Consider the following 22,879-nt stretch of genomic DNA (forward strand, 5'->3'; position numbering starts at 1 on the left):
ATTCACAAAATTCACACACCAAATGTTTTCAATGACTGTGAACCAGGCTGAATTACTAAACGACTAGGACATGTTGAGTGACTCCCCCTAGTGGCAGCGGATTGTAAACAGAAGATTGTATATCTGATCTGAAATGGTTATGTTGTCAATGCAATCCACTGGAAAAAAAATCCACAAAAACTACGGTATTTCATATTTGAATAAAAGCGCAGCGTGACTTATTAAGATTACATGCAACATATCTACTACTGTTTTTTTCTGTCATAATGTGAGTTGCTCAGGAGATGCTTTATTTTTATTTGCATTGAGGAGGATGAGACGTCTTCTGGCATGGCAGGAACACTCAAAAAGTAAAAGAGTATGTGTCCTCTTACCTTTAGTACTTTAATACCCATTTTATAGATTTATTATTCAAAGGAAAATCACTAACATTAATAACCATTGCACTAACTGGTGCTCTATGGCAAAAGAAGGAAAAAGCTTTTAGGCCAAAAAAAAAGAAATTAGGTTACTATCCACAAGTGGCGGCTTGTGAAGGAAGGAATAAAATCAAAGGACATTTACAGAAGACTTCAAGCACAGAACGGTGATGAGACTCTTAGCTGCAGTAAAACTTTTAAACGGGGCAAATGGTTTAAAGTTTTCCCATTTAGCAAGTGGGATATCTAATTAAAAATAAATAAATAAATAAAATTATCGATGGATTACTTGTCACCAATTTGCCACCAAATGCTGAAGAGAGGCTAGAAAATCTACACACAAACATTCACCAACACCACTTGCATACTCCAGGAACTCTATTCAGGGAATTCCTGGAGGCCAGTGTTTCAAAATGTCTCTGACGTACAGTACTGAAACAACTTTCTACCTTGATGTAAATGTGTTCTGTTATTCTGCTTACTCAAAAGTTCCAGTTTGACATGAACACCCCTCATACACATGAATCTGAACGTACATGACATGAAAATAGCGACTGTTGACAAGAATTCAATTTATTGAGTCTCCAGCTCAGCTACAGTTAACCATGTACTGTGTGTTTCCTAACAGCAGATAAAGACAATACAAAGAGTTACAGCAGCAACAATTTTCTATCTATCATAGTCTATCATTGGAAAACACAAATACAATACGTTTTTCTCATGATAAAGTCCACATATACGATTACTGGGTCAAGAATATTTAATACTGTTTTAAATGTTAAAATCAGTGTTCAGTGTAACACCTTAAAACCTGTGCAGTGTTCGCTGTAAAAATGATTCATTATCCTTCACTTGATTGTCAGAATAGATCGAGTGGTTTGTAAAAGACTTATGTGCTTATAATGATCATGTTCATTCAGATAATAAAAGTACAAAATGCTTTTTTTTTTAAATTTTTTTTTAGAATTAACACTAACTTATTTATCAGACAAGCTAATGGCTTGGATGCAGCCAGCTCAACTCCGGGTCTGTCTGAAATTTCCATTTAGTAGTGTTGAATACTTCCAGGTCTCAGTATATATTGTCCTTTACCTCTCCTAACCTTTCATGCTGAAAAATCACAAAAGCGGTCACGTTTCGGTTTTTGTCCGAGAGCCATGCGAGGTTCTTGCCACCTTGATGCTGCTTTTTGTCTCCTGCCCGGAGCTCTCCGACAGATTGTCTTTGGATCCATTCTTCTTCTGCAGAAAGAAAAACACAGACATTTCTGAAACAAAACTATGAAAACATCTCACAGCGACCCGGTGTTTCTGAGCACAGTCATGCACACAAAAACTGTCTGGTCTATATTGAAAAGTAAGAGTAGGTATGTCACTAGGTATGTGAAACACATAATAGATAAAGAAAGCCCATATAATGTTGTATAATATGTTTAATTATACAGAGTGTTTTGCCTATTTTATTTCTAATAAAGCTTTTGTGCTGATTTCCAAGCCCTCGATAAGCCGCATGTTTTGTGTAATATAACAGATGGGTCATTGACTCTTTTACAATTTTGAAAGAATTAATTTATTTTAAAAACAATTTTAAAACTGTATAAAAACATAATTCGTATTAACGTAATTATTATTTTTTTAAACCTTAATTTGTTTAATTAATTATGTTTGTTTAGTCATTCCCAAGTCTTCGTGACCCTATCTAAAGTGCTTCGCCATTTCCTTCTCCAGAGAGAGGATCTAACGGTGTTTTTTAATTTAGAATTTAGAAACACCAATTAGCATGTCTTTAAACTGGGGAAGAAAGCCGGAGAACCCGGAGGAACCCCACCAAGCACGACACTGACCTGACACGGGAATCGAACCCAGGACCTGAAGGTGCAAGGCAACAGTGCTAACCACTAAGCCACCATGTTGCCCCCTCATTCTGTGCAGCAGATTTGCATTCTAACACATACACTACCACTTATTATAATACCAGATCACTTTCTAACTCCATGGTCATTCCTGAGTGATTCATTTTTATTTTTTTCTACACTGTAAAAAAATCCTGAAGGAGTCTAAAATATACAAAAATCTCATTTGAACAGTTATTGAGATGTATCCACTTTCTATTAAGCTCTGTAAAGCTTTCATAACGCCTTTAATCTGACGTGCTGTTTGTTTATTGGTGATTTCTGAGGCTGGTGACTCTAAATGACTTCCCCTCTGCAGCAGAGGTAAGTTTTGGTTTCGCCTTTTTCGGAAGGTCTTCATGAGAGCCAGTTTCATCATGGTGCTTGATGGGTTTTGCAAATGCATTTGACAATAATGTTCTCGCAAGAACTGATCCAGAAAGGCTGACCTTGATGTCTTAAAATAACAACTGTTGTTGCTGTTGCACAATTACATAACTTCATATGTGTTATTTATGAAAAATAAAATCAATATGAGCAATCAGAAAGCGCATTGAGGGGGTTGTTTCATGGGCTTAGAGGCATGGGAAAGGTCATACTGTACATCATCAGAAAACCTTACAATCACATCATGCTTTCTTAGACTCCTCACTCACTGTGGCATTGTCAACATTCAAGTTTAAATAAGAGACAAGGAACAGTAACGCTGGTAAACTTGTCCATAGCAGTGTTTCCATTAGAGAAGAGAAACTGACCTGTGCTGTGGCAGTGCTGGATCCTGTCATGTCTACAGTGCGTGTAACAGGAAGTGGAGGCACCAGATCAGTCCGAGAGCTAAAAGAAAAAAAAATAAAATCAGGGGTCAAAAAACACACATCTGAGCCCAGAGACATTTTTATGCCGATGAGATGAGATGAGACACTCAAGTTGTTTCTTGTTAACCTCTTGAGGGAAATGTGATCTTTGAATTGACCAAAATTATTCCTGGACTCACTTGACCTCTGAGAGGACAGATCTTTCTCCATCAGAGCAGTGTGAGCGCCGGTACTGTCTGTAGCTACGGGGAGAGTGAGAGTGCCGGATACGGATCGGGTCACCTTGAGTTCTGTAAGGAGATAGTTTGTCATACTGACAGTTAGTAGGGAAGGTAGAATTAAAGATTTTTATGATGTAATTGATGTGACTTTGTGATATCGTCCAAAAAGTCACATTTACACTCAAGTGTTGCTAATAATTAAATTTTCATATGAAAAAAATTGAAAGGTAAATCATTGCTGTGTTCCCTGAACTGGACAAAGTTTCTGACTGATTTCTATAACATTGTTGTTGTTTTTTAAATCTTACAGTACCAGCTAAACAGAGTCATGATAGATGTGTAGTGATAAATACAACGAGCTTCCCTGCATTAATGTTATACTAACAGCAGTGTCTGGTTTTATGCAGGTGAATTATTTTCATGTTTTTCAACAAAGTAATTTCTTCTTTTGTTTCTTTAGTACTTGGATTAATCTCTCCCTCCAGAAAAAAAGAAAAATTTATATTTCTTTGAATTTCTGCAGCTTTTATTGATAAAAATCTTCTCTGTACATATACAGTAGGACTGGTATTTTAAAAACATGAGTAACTGGTTACTCAATAATATGATTGCCACATCTTCTACAGTATTTTTTTGGATACAGCTGGCATTAACATTAGAGCTACATTCCAGTCTATTTCTAATTGCAAAATCAGATTCCTCTGTACTCAGACACTGTGGAGTTTGTTTGGAGTTATGTGTAGCATAAAATCAGTAGCACGCTATTTGGGTTAGCAAAGAGAGAGATTCACTCACTCTACTTTCTTATATGGAATCTCCTTCAGCTGTTCCTCAGTCAGACCGGATGGATCCACCAGCTCCTTTCTGTATAGACACACACATACATCATCACAACCACGACAACCAAACCAGGTGACAAAGTTCACAGAATCACTTATCATTACTTACTGTATATGTTTCCACAGCTGCTCTTTAGCATGAACATCTGGACTTCTCCTACAAAACAAAACAAAACAAAAAATCTATATTCTGTAATTGACATCCTTCATTAAAATCAGCAAAAGTACAGTGCAGGAATGAGCCGCTGTGCAGTTTTATTTTGTGCAAATATATTTTTTCATTTATTATTATTATTATTTTTTTTGAAGTAGCGCAGTTTTCCTGTGCTGCTGAATCCTGGTTTTAAGATGTGCCCCCACATCTGTTGTATCTTTTCCTGAAGAGAATAACAGCAGGATATTTAGGGAATTTTTAAAGCTTTTTTTATATTCTTTGGATAGGACTGACCTTTAGTTAATTCAGACCGGAGGTTTCAAAAGTTTTAATCTGTCTCTTTTGTGTGGTTAATCATTTTCCCATGTTTTTTTTTTTTTTTTAAGATTTGAGTTTTGTTTCCCCAATAGTTTGAGTATCAGCAAATATGGTATGATACAGAAATCACAAACCTCCCCAAGTGCCTGTATAAACCCCTGCCTTGTTTGAGAACACTGCGAAACACAAAGGAGAAATACAAATCGTAAATACTGACGATCTAGAGCGGTGGCGTGAGCGGCGATGGTTGGGATCGTTGGGGCTTTTCTCCTTTTGCCTGCGGAGCACAGCTTCCCACTGCGGTGCGGAATCTACCATCTCGTTTTCCTGACGGGACCTACAGCAAGATAAACATTTACAAAACTTGCTTTAATATGCGTTCAATTAGATAAAGGGTCAACAGAAATTACATTTATACTATGACATTTATATGTTTATATGTTAATTTTGGCACAGTCTATTTAACAACTCAAAAGCAGTAATTAAGCCACAATGTGCACTGCTAATGACTGATTTGTTCCTTTGTTGGTTTTAGTGCATGGGGAGAAAAGATTTTGTACCGGTTTCTCTTTTTACGATGCTCCCTGTTGGAATTCTCTGACTCACTGCCGCTACTTGTGTTGCCACGGGAACGTGACCTGAGCGGAGAAACAAAAGGGGGTTAAAAGTTGATGATAGGGCAGGAAAAGATATCTTTAGGAATTTCAGCTGTGGTAAAGGATTATTGCATTTAATGAAATCCTAAATTTCCCAAAACTTTTATTTATGGAAAAGTGATTTCCATAAGTAAGGCAAATTTCTCACCTTCTCCGGTGCTGCTTGCTGGTTGGATCCTCACTGCTCTGGACTTTCCTGTAAGAGCACACAATCAAATTCAGGGAGTGATTTTAGGCTACCTATGTGCTTTGATGCTTTATCGCTACTTATGTATTCAGAGGGTTTCTTTCATCAGCGCCTAGCCTGAGGAAGGATCAAGACGGCTCTCTGTTCCCAGTCTAAAGCTCCAGGATATTCATGATCTGAATCTCTTTACGCCGTAGGATTCAAAGGCAATAATGTGGCAGGAAGTGTGCTGGATATAAATCAAGAATCAGGTTCTGTAAATATTCAGAGCTGAAAAAAATATACTATAAATATTATTATACTATATTTCAGCAACACGTTTTATATATATATATATATATATATATATATATATATATATATATAACTTGTTTGCATTTTTGGCACAATTCTTCGCAAGATTATGAATAGTGGCTTCCTATTGATTAAGTGTCACCTTGTATGAAAGTGAACTGTCTCAGTAATGAAAGCACTATTACACAGATTTCGCACTAGAGGGAGTGCTCGGACTACATTGAATACATTTACACAAACGCAAAGAAGGAAAAGTCTGACTTTATGTATTCTAGCTGGTTAGAATAAAAGTCAGCCCTAATGAGCCAAGAATAGGGTTAAAGCTTTTGCTTAAGCTGTCCGATTCAAACCCGGACTTGGAGAAACTGAGCTGTGGCTGCTGTGAGCATTTCTCAGGAAAGTGTGCAAACATTGTTTCACCTCTTAACAGAAATGCAATAACGTGATTAATATTCAGAATCAACCCTGCACAGAGAAGAAGGAAAGAAGAATTCATTGGTCATAAATGGCGATCAGGGCTTGTATTAACTAAGCATCTCAAGAGTAGGAAATCGCTTCAAAGTGGCCAAAAATTCTCAAAATGACACCATTTTGGTCCTACATTCAGGAGTAGCAGTAAGAGCTGTTTATCAAGTTTCTTAACTACAATAGGAAATTTACTCGTATCTCCACCAATATGTAGAATTTTGCTTTCATTATTCCTTTACATTTTACTCTCTCCTCCGCAAGCTAAACGCTCTCATCCTTTCTCCAGTTTCTTTTTTAATTCATTTTGATTAGATTATGACAGTCCTACGAAGCTCTATTATAGGGGATTTAAACAGTTGTGATTGGAGCAGTCTGATTAAGATAACGTCATGCAGCCGAGTCATGCATCTATAAGTTTTGTGTGTATGTATGACGCTTTTACACAACTGCTGCTTATTTCGCATTTTGTTTAAAACTACAAACACCAGTAAAAACTACAAAACCCACTGTAATGTGCCAGCCGACTTTATGGCTCTTAGTGTCGTTATAAATAAAGTGATGTCACATGCTTTCCTCGGCGCAGTCCTACTCCTAACTAAAATAAAATGTACAGTAGGAAGCTTCATAAACAATTTTTACGTCCTACTCTGAGGTAGGAGGATTTTCAATCCTAAGTGAACTTTGAGCCTACGAGAGATTTTAAGATGTTTAGTAAATACGGGCCCTGAGCTCTTAAAAGACATAGTGAGATGTGTTCATCACCGGGTGATTGTGAACAAAGATAAATTTACAAATAAAAGCCGGTAACAGAAGGATGCCATAGAATGTTGTAAAACATAAACTTTTTAATCTTAGTATATAAGAAGTAAAGAATAACAAAATTTTGATTATATGAAAATAATGCACACTGGGAGGTGTTTTATCATCCCAAAGTCTATTATTTTAATATACTGTAAACGCACAGTCTGGAGTGTGTTATTCCACAATGATCAATTTAATAACAAACATTATGTCACTCATTTCATTGGTTAATAGTTAGATTTGTTGTTGTGAAACATCCTAGAGACGAGTTAGTTCCTGTTATCACTTTTGTTATAGCTACGATAAACAGTCATTCCCTTGCTGCCTGGCCTCTCCTTCTCTCTCTTGCTCTCTTTCTCTCCACAGCTTGTCATTTCACACTGAAAGAGTATACTCCTCTGTGAGGAAAACTTTCCCATGCTGCGAAACTTATGATTGTTGCAAAGCACTGACAACCATGACTCCTTAAGTCCATAAATGTTACGTAACAAATACCGACTCACATCGATGATAGGATGTTTTGCTTTGTTAAATGACACATTTTTAAAAAGAAATCAGTATAATATTAAGCTTAGATTAAGTGGACCATCTGCAGAACAAATTCCTGTTACTGTAGAAACTATAACGTATTAGAACACGCACATAAATGTAAATCGTTCACGGGACACCTGAAATTCCTGTCTAAGTTATTTCATATGGTGTCTTTAATCTTGTTCTGTGTGACTAGTAGTGATCGTACACACCTGCTATAATCACACAACAAGCTTCGTTCGCTGGAACGGTACACTATGCACATTTTACTGCACTTCTTGCTCTGACATGCTTCATAATTATCTGACTCAGTTGAGCCAGAGCAAAAGGAATCATCAAAAAATGTGCATGACGTGAACGGAGTACATCCATGAATAGTGAATTATTTCTCAACACTGTGCTGCTTGAAAAACACCTGCCCCGAGTCATTAGCAAACATCTGGACTAGCGCTTGGAAAATTACCACAGGATTTAACGAAATCGTAGTTATAGTCATGGGATTTTAAAAAGAATCCTACCTTCGCCACACATCAGGCCACTCCTAAAAACTCCTAAAATCTTTTTCTATTAGTCATTAAAAATGACTGAGAAAGTAGTTAATTGCATAATAACATTTGCGCGCAGGAAGTGTTTTTTAAGCAGGTATACACATGCTAATTGGATGCACACACACTTATATATGCTGTACCTGTGCCTTGAGGAGTTCATAACCTCGTTCTCGCTGCCTCCTGAGGGCGAACGTCTGCGTGTGTTCGGGAATTTGGGGGATTTATTTTTCTCACTGGCCGAGTTGTACAGCCCGCTGAGGAAAAAAACAAACAAAACAAAACAAAGAAAGAAACAGTGGCGTTAAATAAAGGGGAAAAATGGTAAATTAAAAGCTGTTGGGATTTTCTTTAGAAAGCTTAGCTGATGTTCTGAAGTAATTGGAGACACAGTTGGCAACTAATTCCTTCTGAGTTATTTGTGATTTGTTCTCAAAGGAGTTGGAGAGAAAGTCGACTTAATCCAGTACTTGATCATTATCTTGCCGTAATATGTGGTTTGTGTGTGTGTATTTATGCAATGTTTGCGTTCTTTCATGTGGGTTCATTCACTCCTTAAGCCATAATTAATCATGACCTTTATCATACCCGTACCTCTGTGGTGCGTTCTCGTCCCAGACAGCCGTGTGCTTGCCGGACTCTTCCTCTGGAATGTTCTCTGTCTTGGACACTTTCGGGCTTGGAGGAAATAAAACAAGTATATAGTAAGTTGACGGTGGGTCTACAATCTGCTTCGCTATACAGGCTTTATCAAAGGAGCGTGCGTGAGGTCAGTACCTCTTGGCCGGTGGGAGTGTGCTGGCTTTAGCCTGGCCTTCACCCAGGGAATTTCCTGCCTTTGTGACTGATCGGCTCCCATTGTTCAAGCCTAGACGATACGATAAAGAGAGAGTCTGTGTGCTGCTTCACTTTTAGATTAATGTTACAGCTCGGCAGCGCGATACATCACTGTCAATTTTAAGCATAAGTTAAAGCATCTGTGGGGATCTTTCACCAAATAGAGTCAAGCGAAAGAAAAGATCTAATTACCTCAACCTGAGACTGCTGACTAACTGTGTAATGTATGCATGATTTGGAAAAAAGGTAGGAGTTGACAGAAAAAAAGTTATCTTAAAGAGTTTAGTCAAAGCAAAAAAAAAAAAAAGCTAAGAAGAAAAACAATGGAACATATTTGTAATCAAGTGTGTGTCAAAATTCACCAAAAAATGATCAGAGCAGGTCAAATAATTAATATTGGATAAATAAATAATGTAATATCATGCTTGAGGGTGTGATGTTCATGGGTGTGTATGATCATAGGCATGATGGCGCAGCCCGAGTACTAAAGATATCACAGCCTTGCTGCACGGCCGTGAGTGTGATGTGTTTTTTTTTTTTTTTTTTTTTACGACACGTTTACAAATGCCATTTATTATCAATAGATTTGTTTCTGTATTTAACCAGTTAGTTTTGTCCACCAACACATATCCTTTCACGACTTCCACTGGTGGGGCTGCCAACCGGCAGTTACATTTACATTTGGGCATTTGGCAGACGCTCTTGTTTAGAGCGACTTACATTTTTATTGCATTATACATCTGAGCAGTTGAGGGTTAGGGTCCTTGCTCAAGGGCCCAACAGTGGTAATTTGGTGGTCGAGGGGTTTGAACCTGGGACCTCCCGAACTGTAATCCAATGCCTTAACCACTGACTCCAGAGTTTGAATGTGTTGAATCCCAAATAACATAAAGTGAAAAGCTAATGCGCTATCTATGTAGGGTGTACAATTCCTTATTTCACACACAAAGTAATGCCCTTGTTCAGGGGTTGGTGGTAATTAAAACACTTGTAAAGTGGCATACACAAAGTTAAATGTCTCAGTGCTGTTATGTTCAATATCAACACTCATGAAATGTCTCTCAACCAATCAAACTGCTTCGTCGGAACTGTTGTACATTGGTTAATAAATAAGTCAGAACCCGAACCAACCTATGGATGATACTGTGCTCGGCTGCTCTACGTCCAATTGTTTTTGTGATCAGTGATCATACCAGTGTGAAAAACTCACTTGGGTTTACGTTTCAGCTCAAAATAGGCAATAGAATTAACCGAATTTTTGTTAATTTTAACAAACTTCCTAAACATGACTGAGCAAAAAATGTAAAACTGGGTGATCATGGTTGTTTTCAGTGGTTTCTATGACAAAAAAAACCTGTAGCTGTAAAATTTACCCTTTATAAAAGTACTATTATTTTTGTTCTACCTGACATATCCGAAAACCCAAATACATCAAAACCCAGCAAGACTTCTATAGAAGCACATATTTATTTTTTTTAACTGTCATTGACCAATGCTGCGTTGCCGAGACGTATCTGTGCCGCTTGGGCTTTAAGGGTTTTAGAAATCTGTTTCAGCGTGACACAAAACCAGCTCCATGAAGACAAGTTTTGCCCAAGTTGGAGTGGAAGAACCCCAGAGCCCTGCACAGAGCGCTGACTTCAGCCCCACTTAACACCTTTGGGATAAACAGGAACACTGACGACACCACATGCCTCATCTCCTAACATCAGTGACCTGACCTCATTAATGCTCTTGTAGCTGAATAAGCACAAATCTCCACAGACTTGCAAACCATAAAAACTTGGAGGAAACCTTCCCAGAATAGTGGAGCAAACAAGGAGTACTAGAATAGGAGTGTGTGAATGTGTGTGTGAATGTCAGATGTTTACAAACTTTTATCCATATATGTTTTTAATCATGTTAACTAGTTATCTTCAGTACTGAAAATAAAACTGAATAATAATCTGGGATTTTAAATGGGGTTTAAGTGTTAGTTGTCAATTTTCATATTTCATATTAACAATAGAGCTGTATTTCCATCTTTTTAAATTCCACCCCAATACATGTAAAAAGTCTGTTTAAAAAAACTACATGAGATTTTCATCTGTTCAAATGCAACCTAAATAGCAAATTTATTTATTTATTCATTTTTTAAAGCATGTAAGGTATTTCCTTTAGACTGGAATTATTTAAAATCCAATCAAAATTCCTTGAAAAGACGTCTTACATGCAAGTGAAGAAAAAGAAAAAGGGAAAAATGCTGTGAAATTGAAGTTGATGATGTTTTGTTGACGGTAATGGTTATACCAGGGTTTTACATTCGCACTGATTTTAACATCTTGTAATCTGACGATCACTATGGTTTACGATGTGCTACGACATGAACCGTCTCCATACAGCCAATATTTGACAGAAGGGTCCTAGAGAATGCATATTTACGTAGGTGATAGGGAAAAGTTGGGGAGTCGGACGGTCTTTGACGGACAATGAAACGAAAGCTGTTATTGATAGAACTTGTTTGCATCGACACACCTGCAATTTGAACCTGATCTCACAATCGCTGGAATCAGTGGAAATGACTCGCGCTTCCAGAATAACAGGATTAGTGCATGTCTGTGCAGAATATTACACTAAAATGTTAATTCTTACGAGCTTAGTGTTAATAATTATATCTACACAACTATGTCCTTATCCCCGGGCTGTAGGTTCACCAAGTACAAGGACATAATGACGGATGGGAATGTTGTTATGTAAGGAATAAAAATGCTTTAGGGTACATCATTGTAGGAAAAAAATAAATGACCGGGCATTGTGTTGCGGCTCGATATAATCCCAGATGTCAGAGATAATTTTCTAGTGGAAGCAAGTGTTTAGTTTCTCTTGCACCACATTTGCCAATGATTTAAATCTTCTGTTAATTACTTATTGATTATAATTTTTAAACCTCTGATGACTCCTTTCGTAACTTATAAATAAATATAAATAATAAATATCTCCTCTTAGACATCTACAACATATTTCTTTGCTAAATAGTAACACATTTTTTTTTTTGGCTCTCAGGTTAGCCCTGTGAATGAGCTGTTACCATAGAAAGCATTTTGAACAAGTGATGTAACAGCATGATGATGATGATGATGATGTCAGATGGATGGACACTCACTTGTAGGCTGACTGCTCCTCTTCGGATAAGTCTTACTGCGTGTGCGCACCACCTCCAAATTTGGCCTGGGCAAACCGACGAGCTGGTCTTTTCCCATCTGCATGGCTGTTTTCCCACTGTGAGAAAGAACATTGAATGCAATTGCTTATGGAAAAGGTGCCATTTGCATTGCAACATTAATTTTTAAGACACCCACAAACCTAATAATGTTATACATTATACATATTAATACCTTTAAGAAAATTAAACTAAAAACTTTATGTACGGATTTAAGATTCGTACTACTTTCAGGGTAACTTGGAGAAATTACATAAAACAAACAGTGATGTAAGAGACAGATGCATGGGAAAGTTCATACAATGTAAGAAAACTCTGTTCCATGCTAGTTCACTTATATCTGTTCACTGTAAAGCTAGTTCAGGTTTTTCTTTTAATCAAATACACATACATACATACACACTATTATTTTTTTTTCTACCCATACCCCTCTTTCCATCCTACACAAAAAAAAACAAAACAACAGCCAATCAGCGGAAAAAACAAGTAAGAGAAATAAATAAATTAATTAATAAGTAACAGATCAAACAAAAAAGGGAAAAAAGGAAGTATTAGAAACAGAAACTAAAAAAAGAAATCTTTTAGGTCCAATTTATCTGCATCTATAATTTCAAAATGGCCCACAAATGGTTGCAAGACATCGTAAAATTTCTGAGTGGATCCCATTATAGAATAGCGAATCTTTTCTAAATTAATAAAATACAAGACTACTTTAATCCAGTGAGCACCCACTGGGGTCGACGACTCTTTCCACTTAAACAGGATCATTCATCTAGCCATAAGGGAGCTAAAGGCGGTCATATTGGCCTTGGCGTTCATTCAGGTGAGCACCACGTGAGTCAACACCAAAAAGTGCAATAAATGGGGATGGTTCTAATGGTATTTGGCATATTTTTGACAATGTATCAAAAATAAAACTCCACGTGCAGTAGCGTAGCTGGTTTTACCTTGGACCAGTGAAGCTAATTTTAAATTAATAACCTGTGTATGAAAATGAAATAAACTGTGTTGACAATAAATTGTAAATTGACAATTCTAAATTGAACTACTGTGTGTTTGAGGCAAACTGATGATGAGTAAATACTATGTATTATCTTTTGCCACAGTTTATTTGAAATTTGTTCTTGTATATAATTTTCCCATTTGCCTTTAAGTACATCTAATGTGGCTGAGTTACTTGTGTTTAATAACTTGTACACAGCACTAATCATCTGTTTAGCATCTGGTTCACAGCTATAAACAGAATCGTATAGGGATGGAGAAGGAGACAAAGGGAAAGAGTCAGAATTACAGGAAATTTAATTCCTTAGGTGTAGATATCTATAAAAATGTGTCCTGAGAATGTTAAACTTTTGTGCAAGTTGTTCAAATGAGCAAAAGATATTGTCAATGTAAAGATCGTATAATGACACACCACCACACTTACAGTAAACCAAACCCTGAAAGCATTATCCGTATAGGACAGAGCAAACATACAGTGCCCATTCAGTGGTGCTAAGAAAGATCAGTAAGCTTAAATTGACTCTGAAACTGATTTAAAATTTTAATGGAGTGTATAACCAGTGGGTTTGAGGTAAAACGAGATGTTAAATACACATACATACATTGTACACTATTTTTTATTATTTTTTATTATTATTATTATTTTTGTTTTTGTGGTAATTTAGCACATAATGATAAGAGAAATAGTAATCCCATTAATGCTTCCTCTATGGTTCCCAGATGGGAAGATTGACATCATACTTCACCCAGAATAACAGTGAACTCACATTAACAGCCCAGTAATAATAAAGAAAATGTGAAAGTGCCATCCCTCTTAATTCACAGAGACTTTGTAGGATCCTTTGTTTAACACGTGGTTGTTTTTATTCCAAATAAAAGAAATCTGACTACTTAAGTTATTTAAAAATGATTTTGTTAAAAAGATTGCAAGACACTGAAATAGGTATACGAATTTTGGAAACCAGTTGAAGCCAGTTCATGTTTTAACCACAGTTCATGCTAGGTCATGTGCTCATCTGTTTAATGTAATGCTATTTCACATGTTAGTCTTTACTATAATTCAAGTATGTGATTCATCCTGTTTAACATAATTGGTTGTCATGTTTTAACTTGTTTGCTGGGGATAGCAGTAAAGGAAAAAAAAGAAGGAAAACAAAGAGGTACAAAGTTGACAGAGATGTGATTCGCTCAATTCGAACAAAGACACACAGATAAGGGGGTACAGTGAAATGATGTGGCAAAATGTAATGTTTTTTTGCCATCGAACATCACAAAGTAAAAAGAAATACACCTTGTATTAATGTATAGTAATTCTTAATAACTGAAAAAAAAACCAATGAAATCTATTATTAATGTAAACTTTAATCAATGTTCTGTAAGTAAAATGCTCATGAATATAACTTATTTGACTTTAGGCAAATAAAATATCATTGTACACATTTAAATAATCACTTTAACATGTGTAAAGTAATACATTTTTGTATTAGAGACTCATTGTGTAGATAAGAACAACAAGTTTCTAACCTGTAACGATGTTTGGAGCCGAGAGAGCTGAATTTGGACAGCTTGCTTGACAGTGTGTTGACTTCATTTTCAGGCATTCTATAAAACAGATCCGATACATTTATCATCTCAGTTAAAAAAGAGCAAAGAGATTCTGTTTTTTTATTTGGATTAAAACATGAACACAAACTTGCACACAATCTTCTTAAATTCTTAACATGAAGCATTAAAGTAATCTTATTATTTTGACTTAGATTGTTTTATAAGTTCATAAGTTACATAAAAGCAATTTCTGTAACTTCCTTCTAATTCCTCATAACGTGATCAGGAATCAATACGCCAGCATGAGGAATAACTTCAAACCGATTCATCAACCTAATTTCCTCCAACAGCAGAATCAATAGTCATTTAACACAAACGCAAACTGTCATCAATCAGAATCAGAATCGGGTTTTATTCGCCAAGTATGTTGACAAACAAGGAATTTGATTCTGGCTGTTTGTGGCTTTTAAAGTACAGACCAAAATAAAACAGTGAACATATGTTACAGACGAAACATCATACATAAAGTGAGTGTGCAAACTAGTGCAGAAGTGTGCATCACATATACTGTAACATGTGGTGCAATTAGCAAGTAGCAGTAATGTGCAGTAAGATGTACAGTAAGGAGTTTGTAAGAAGCATGTTGGTGCTTTTACACAGTATACAGTACCAGATCTTTGATTCGTGCAAATAACAGTAATGTAGAGTAAGGTGTAAGAATTTTGTAAAAAGCAGAGACAAAAGTGAAAATAATCAAGAGAACGGAGCAAGGTATTTAAAAAAAAAAGGCAGACGTTGCTTGTTCTTTTAACACGAATCGTTCAACCATTGGCACAATTCTAAAGAATGCTGTGCCTTAATATACTATGTATAGCCAATTCTGTTAGTATACTAGTACCTAGATAATGTTTGTTGGACTTACGAAGGAACTTGACTTACAGTACAGTACGAACGAGCTCTTGAAACATAACTCATTCATATGAGGACTTACTATAGTTCAACTGTTTATAAGGGTGATTGTAATCATCAGTGACTGAACCTATTATGTTTTGTCCAAATGCATGTCTTGAAAAGGATAGTACACATGTTTTGATACTTTACCGTCTCTCTGGTAAATGTGTTCTAAACAATGTTTTTAATGAGGTGATTTAAAGGTGGAAAAGAGTTCAGAGAGCTTTTAGATTGCATTAATACCAATGGCTTTGAAGTGCACCTTTGAGACGGGGGGAGGGAGGTGAAAAGGTCCACATAATGAGGACAGCTTAAACTCAAATATAAACCTATTGTGTTTTTGCCTAATTTAGCCTAATGTTGTTGTAAGTCTTTTGGCTGCTCCCGTCAAGGGGTTGCCAGAGTGTTGAACATGCACAAATAATATCACAGATAAGAATAATAATCACTAATAATGATAATAATAATAATCACTAATAATAATAATAATAATAATAATAATAATAATGGTGCCCCTTTTTATGACATGTCCAAGTCTTTAATAAAAAATTTAACAATTAGAATAATTAATGAAAACTAATCAAACATGTTCAAATTAGTCCATTTGTTTTTCTTTTGTTATATTAACAAAATTGTGTAATTCTTACCATCATTATTAATGGATATAAAAGAATGATAATTTTTATAATTTGTACACTGATTTTTAGATATGCTGCCACACTGGTGGTATTATTAGGCTTTAATTAACTTATTTAACCTAATCAGCATTATGTTAACAAAAGTAAGATGATTATTCATTGTTCATTAATTCCCATACAACTATTTGTTTGATTAATAATCGAATATAATGACCTTTATGCTAATGGGATTGTCATAATAAGCGGGTAGCGTATTATTCAGTAGTTAAATTAACATATTTGTTAAAACTATTCCATCAGTTATTAATCGTTAGATAAAATTATAATTATGGTAATGAGCCTGCACTAACAAAGAGGTTTTATTTTTCCCTAACTGTTAGCTGTGTTAGCATATTAAGGGTAACTATTCCTTAATTTCCAACATCCTCCATCGTGTTCTAGGGTTTTCCTTTTTCCTATGTTTTTTAAAATCATACATTTTTTAACAGATGACTCTTTCAACACTGGCATGATTAAAATAAAAAATTAGAAATCACTCTCTCTGTTTTTCTGAACCTGCTACGTTTTCACATGCAGATTATCAGCAAAAACAACAACAACAACAACAACAACAACACTGTATTCATATGTTGTATGTCATTTAAAGTAGATTTAAAGAGTAAATTTTGATTGTAGAAACTGCTGCAGCCACTTTGGGGAAACAGCTTTCATGGTCTTAAAAAAAAAAAAAAAAAAAAGGTCTTCTCAAAGACAGGGACTTATTAAAAAAAAAACCTAGGAGCTTGCACACATTTTTCAAAGACAGAGACTTATTAATAAAATAGCAGCCGAGCGACTTCTCTTAGGAATTAGAGTTGACAGAGAAAGCAGACTTATAATATATTTGAAGATTATTGCAGCTCGTGTTAGGCTTTTTATGATCTCTGACTTGACACACGGGTGATAAAAGGCAAATAAAAGAAAAGAGAAACTGTTGGAAGCACTGTGATGGAAAAAAGGACCTCGCTTTGTGCTTTTGAAAGTACAAACTTTCAAAATGCCACTTAATTAGTCCAGTCATGGCTGATAAAATTCTACTTTGAAAATGTATATGGTTTAATTTACTTGCTTGAGCCAATATTGGATAAAAGACTTTTTATTAAAAGCAATTAACGAGTAGGATTAGTCTAGAAACTTTAACAGATGTGACATTTTAAATACAAATGCTGTATTACACAGAGGAATGGCTACAGTACAGAAGGTTGCTTACCAGCTGATTGGTGAAGTAATGGTTAAAGGATGAAATAATAATCCTGTGACCTTACAGAAGGACCTCTAGGTGCATTATGGAAACATGAGCCTTTCAACCAGTATCAGAACCAAACCCAATTCTTAACAGGCCTTGTATTTATCTGCTATGTCAATACAACAACTTTTTTTTACACCTTTAATTTTGTTTACTATGTACAGTATGTAGCTTACTTTGGATAAAAATAAATAAATAATACTAATAAAAAACATTTAATTGACTTTCTTATTCCAGGAAAATTCATAACATGCTCAAGTATGTTAAAAAAGCGGAGGTCAGGGCACATGGTTAGTCATGATATAGTGCTGAAGAAGAGAAAGTTGCTCAAGGTCATTTTTGAGACTTTAACTCATGTTGTTCTGATCAGCAGTACAGAGAATTAATGACTGAACCCTGTACATTCCCACTGTAATCATTAAAGACAAAAACATTTAGTAAAATCTGAGAATAGCAAATTTTGGTTCAATAATGAAAAATTACTCCATATTTAGGATAGACACACACATTCTGCAACTGTAAACCGGGAGTGTTGTTTTCCCCAGAGGTAAATCCCTTCATCTTAGCAATGTAACACCTGGAATCCGAGGTTGCACTATAACTGACCTGGGACTAGAGCATGTTCTCTAAAAGTGTCCTGGTGGAACCCACGCAGAAGGTGAAGTCGTCTTTTATCTGTGTTATTTCAAAGCTTTTGTGATTGAAGGCACTTAAAAAAAGACCTTGTTGTGGCCCCTGATTTGTGTTTAAAGAGGTCAAAGGTGCCAACTGCTTTCGTACCTGAAGAAGGTGTGGTGTTCCACACAACACTTCCAAAGGTTTTTACACGATGGCTTGCTGGGAGCTTCGAAGAAGAATGATGTCTCGTTGCACTGCAAAAAAAAAAAAAAATATATATATATATATATATATGTATATACTGTTTTTGATTAACAAATAATTATTTTATTGAAAATATGAGAAATAATAATAAAAAAAAAAATTGAAAGAAAAAATCTACAAATTTAAATGAACAATATGCAACATACACATGCTCCTGTTTATATATTAGTTTTGAAGTTCACCTGAGCATTTGGGAAGTCTTACGTAGGAGTCAATCATCTGTTTTTTTTTCTAAAATAAGACACCTGGTACAAAAAGCATGCTTAAAATACCCATATCCACTTTTAGGGTCATAATTAAGAAGCTTTAAACAACTGAAGCTAAAAGTTGACACAAGGATATTCCCTGATGATCACAGTTGGGAGTTTTGGGGTTGCCATGTCAACTAATCTATAATTAAAATGCCTACAAACTATTTGGGAAACTATTTGGGAAGTATCTAACCAAGTTCAGTATCTAAACAAGTGCACGTTTGATATTTGCTTCTAGAGCTCAAATTTTGGCCACAGACGATGAGACATTTAAGGTGGGATAAATTTGGCTATTCATAAAAGAACATAAATCTATTGTAGATTATTTGTTATGGCGTTCCTTAAAAAGCTCTGGAAAACTTGTTAAGCTACATGACATTGAAACCTGGTGGCTTCTGCCAAGGTGTTACGACTAAGTTGGAGACTTATTATTCGAAATCCATGTAAAATGGTTCAGGGAAAACAGAATCAAGCTTTGGAAGGGGGAAATGCCAGTTCACTGAACTGTCGGATGAGCTCCCACAAGGGACCTTTATTTTCTTTGGACCTCAGTGCTGTCATGCATCATTGTGACATAATTTTAGTAAAGGTTCCCTCCCTTCAGTAAACTTACACCCCAAGGACCTTTATAATAACCCTTAAAAAAAAAATAAAAAATCATCCTCCATGGGTGCCAATAATTCTAAATTAGATTGAACATGGTTATTTTTTTTCTCAATAAAAGGAAATGAAAAGACCTGGCGACTCCTTATTAGCATATTTTAAGTAGATTGGCTGTTCTCCTTGGGGAAGCACCTCTTTCATCTGACGAGTAAATTGGCCTGTAGGAGAATACGTGTACGGGAATTTGCTAAAATCTCATTTGAGGCCTGAGAGAGGGTAAGTGTAGTCCCAAGTTAATAATCGTTTCCTCAGTCCTGCATTAGACCTCTGCCTAATTGACTATCATGTCCCAGTTTCTTTGTTTTTCTTCCTGAGATCTTTTTCTTCCTGAGATCTTTTTCTCCCTGAGCGCCAGAAAGAAATGTTTATATTTGCACTAGAGAACCAAGTGCAATAAGCAGGACTTTCTTGAATTATAAAAGCAATACAATCCTGGGTTTTATGACATATGATATATAATATGTGAGCATTTAAATATACACATTTGTTACCATGGGAACTAGAGAATTTTTATTACAACGATATTAAGATATTACAGATGAGAAGTGAGTGAAGAAGTACAACTGCAATAAAGGATACTGTACATTTCCAGTCTATTCTAATAAAGTAGAGTGTATATTCTGGGGTTATTCTATCAGGAATCCTCTAGTTTCCATGGTAATATACAAGCTTAGACAGTTTAACACATAAATTTGGCATTAATAGTTGGTTGTTTTTTGGGGGGGAAAAATAATGAGACTTACATCTTTCCCCAGAACGCGCAGCTCAAACTGTGTTTCTTTGAAAAATACTTTGGTAATTCTTGGCCTGCAACATCAAAGAAACGTATAAATGCTTTAATTGAACAATTATCGAGCTTTGACTTCCTCCATAGAGACCTGAAAGTGAGTCTAATTTGTTGCCAGTAAGAAAGTAGGTTTTTATATCTCATAAAATGCTCATAGAACAAAGAGACTTTCTGGATAACTAACCGTATATATCAAGAACAGATTCATTGTCACATTATACTGTCATAGACAGTGCTCACTCACTCATCGTCTATACCGCTTCATCCTGTATTCAGGGTGGCGGGGGGTCTGGAGCCTATTCCCTGGAGACTTAGGGCACAAGATGGGATATACTATGGACAGGATGCCAATTCATCACAGAGCACACACATACACTCACATTTACATACTACGGGCAATTTGGGAATGTCAATTAACTTAGTCTGCATGTCTTTGGACTGTGGGAGGAAACCCACCAAGCACACAGAGGCGGGAATAGGACCCGGACCCTGGAGCTGCAAGGCGACAGTGCTAACCACTATACCACCGTGCATTTATTTATAAATTGAATAAACAAATCTGACATGTTAAAGTTTAACCAAAGGTAGTCTTTACTAGTATATTCACTTACCAGAAATACTTCCCGACTTGGCTTTTATTTTTGTAAACTACAACACCAACAGGTGTCAAGCCCAGGAAATATTCAGACTGCTTCTCCCCCTGAAATGAAATCTGTGAGGTTATTTCAAACATACCAATGAATTTAATAACCATATCAAATGTAGTAAAATTAATATTCCTCCATACAAACACAGGATGAAGGTCCACCCCATACATCTCCAGTGTTTTGGCCATGCTTAAATAATTCATCTCGGCTTCGGAAGGCGTTTGACCCCTGTACAGAGAAATTATTTTGTTACTAAGCAGCTACTAAGTAAATTACTAAGTAGGTACTTACTCTGCTATGAAAATTTAAACATTCATCACAAACAAAAGTACATGTAGGCACTTTACATGGTGTTTAGTTAAATCTTGCCAAGTAGTATAGAGAAATATACTTAGGCTTTTAAATGAAACCAAAAAATAGAGCTTGAAACATCTCATTTGCTTAAAGATTAAAAAAATAGTAAAACAATTATGTTAAACACCAACATAATCCGTAAACCAAGGTGAGTGTGTCATTGTTCAAACTTGTCCCATGCTGTAAATTATTACCACCTTAGTTTCTAGTCTAAATATATCTCATGGAATTTTTAACATTCCTTCGAAAATATTCCTTAACTGCCAGGTTGTGAACATGTGCCTTCTCATTACTGATTAACAGATGAACAAATATTGGCCATTGTTAAAAAAAATATTTTCCCTAAGTAATGCTGGCAGAAACACAAATGCATCCTGGGACTAGGAGTTGCATGGAGTAGTTATCCCCTTTCCGTGGAAAAAGTGCTAAGGCACAGAGATGTGAAGGCTTAATGTACTTTGAAACCAATCCCACTGTACATTTAGCTCCGAAGGGCAACACTGTACTACTAACACGAGTACGTAGAGTACTACTAATACGAGTTTTCAATCCAACTCCATAGGGGCTCAGGGAAGGCATCCAATTATTTTGCTGTACTTTAAAGCAAAAAAAAGTTCAAATAGCTGTTTTTAACCATTCTGACCAGCGCTGTGTGAAAGACTGCTTTCAGAGATGCAGGTTGCACATCACTATCCAATAGCACTCGTTTATCATCAGAATAGAATAGCATGTTAGCTCAAAGAAGTCATCGTACAACATAAACATACTTAAACATACACTAAGTGGCCAAAGGTTTCAGGACATCTGATCATAAGTCATATGCGAGTCTTCTCCAAAATTTTGCCTCAAAGTATAATATCTTTTGACATATTTTGTATTGTGTAGTATTACAGTTCCTCTTCTCTGGAGCACTGTGCTTGAACCCCTTTGTAAAAATCAAGCTCCATGGAATAACTGGAGTAACCTCAATGACCTTGGTGGTTGTGGGGTTTGAACCTGAGATCTTCCGAACCATAGTCCAATGCCTTAACCACTGAGCTATCCCTAACCCCACAATAGTCTTCCAATTATTTATTCCTTTCCTGTTTACAGAGTGATTTTAAATCAATAGGGCCACTCACACAGTAAACAGTACAAAATGCTTAAATTTGGCGTTAACATTATTGGCCTTTAATACAACTATATTGCCAAAAGTGTTCGCTCACCTGCCTTCACATGCATCTAAACTTCAGTAACATCAAATTCTTAATCCAAAGGGTTTAAAATATAGTTAAGGAGGTTGTTTATGAGAAGTCTTGACCATTCTTTCAGAAGCACATTTGTGTGGTTAGTGCTTTGTGCACTAGTGTGCAGTCATACTGGAAATGGTGTGGGGTTGCTTTTTAGGAGTTGTGCTTGGCCCCTTAGTTCCAGTGAAAGGAACTTTTAATACTTAAGTGTACCAACACATTTTGGACAATTTCATGTTCTCAACTCTGTGGAAACAGTTTGTGGACGGCCCCTTTGTGGAAAGCCTTCACAGAGGAGTTGAAGCTGTTATACATCATATTAAACCCTATGGATTAGGAATTGGTTGTTACTTAAGTTCACATGCATGTGAAGGTAGGCAAGCAAATACATTTGGCAATACACTATCGTGTATACAGTCAAGGTACTTCTACAGGGGTTAAATCTGTAACACTGACTGTACTTATCTCTG

General features: G+C 36.0%; 1 protein-coding gene across 1 annotated transcript in view; it reads right to left on the reverse strand.

Moving 5' to 3' along the window:
* Nucleotides 1-986: 986 nt before the first annotated feature.
* epb41l4a (erythrocyte membrane protein band 4.1 like 4A) overlaps nucleotides 987-22,879 on the reverse strand; it is a 56,523-nt gene continuing 34,630 nt past the window's right edge. Inside the window, exons 7-23 of the mRNA XM_053476384.1 lie at nucleotides 20,967-21,054; nucleotides 20,791-20,879; nucleotides 20,136-20,199; nucleotides 18,377-18,468; nucleotides 14,702-14,779; nucleotides 12,119-12,234; nucleotides 8,917-9,007; nucleotides 8,734-8,817; nucleotides 8,283-8,396; nucleotides 5,462-5,509; nucleotides 5,218-5,295; nucleotides 4,875-4,994; nucleotides 4,295-4,342; nucleotides 4,142-4,210; nucleotides 3,305-3,415; nucleotides 3,066-3,144; nucleotides 987-1,660 (exon numbers count right to left, since the gene is read on the reverse strand). Of these exons, the coding sequence (XP_053332359.1) occupies nucleotides 1,550-1,660; nucleotides 3,066-3,144; nucleotides 3,305-3,415; nucleotides 4,142-4,210; nucleotides 4,295-4,342; nucleotides 4,875-4,994; nucleotides 5,218-5,295; nucleotides 5,462-5,509; nucleotides 8,283-8,396; nucleotides 8,734-8,817; nucleotides 8,917-9,007; nucleotides 12,119-12,234; nucleotides 14,702-14,779; nucleotides 18,377-18,468; nucleotides 20,136-20,199; nucleotides 20,791-20,879; nucleotides 20,967-21,054 (1,480 nt within the window). The 3' untranslated portion in view covers nucleotides 987-1,549. The remainder of the gene's footprint in view (nucleotides 1,661-3,065; nucleotides 3,145-3,304; nucleotides 3,416-4,141; nucleotides 4,211-4,294; nucleotides 4,343-4,874; nucleotides 4,995-5,217; nucleotides 5,296-5,461; nucleotides 5,510-8,282; nucleotides 8,397-8,733; nucleotides 8,818-8,916; nucleotides 9,008-12,118; nucleotides 12,235-14,701; nucleotides 14,780-18,376; nucleotides 18,469-20,135; nucleotides 20,200-20,790; nucleotides 20,880-20,966; nucleotides 21,055-22,879) is intronic.

The sequence above is a fragment of the Clarias gariepinus genome, chromosome 17 (assembly GCF_024256425.1).
Source record: "Clarias gariepinus isolate MV-2021 ecotype Netherlands chromosome 17, CGAR_prim_01v2, whole genome shotgun sequence".
In the NCBI taxonomy this organism is placed as follows: domain Eukaryota; kingdom Metazoa; phylum Chordata; class Actinopteri; order Siluriformes; family Clariidae; genus Clarias; species Clarias gariepinus.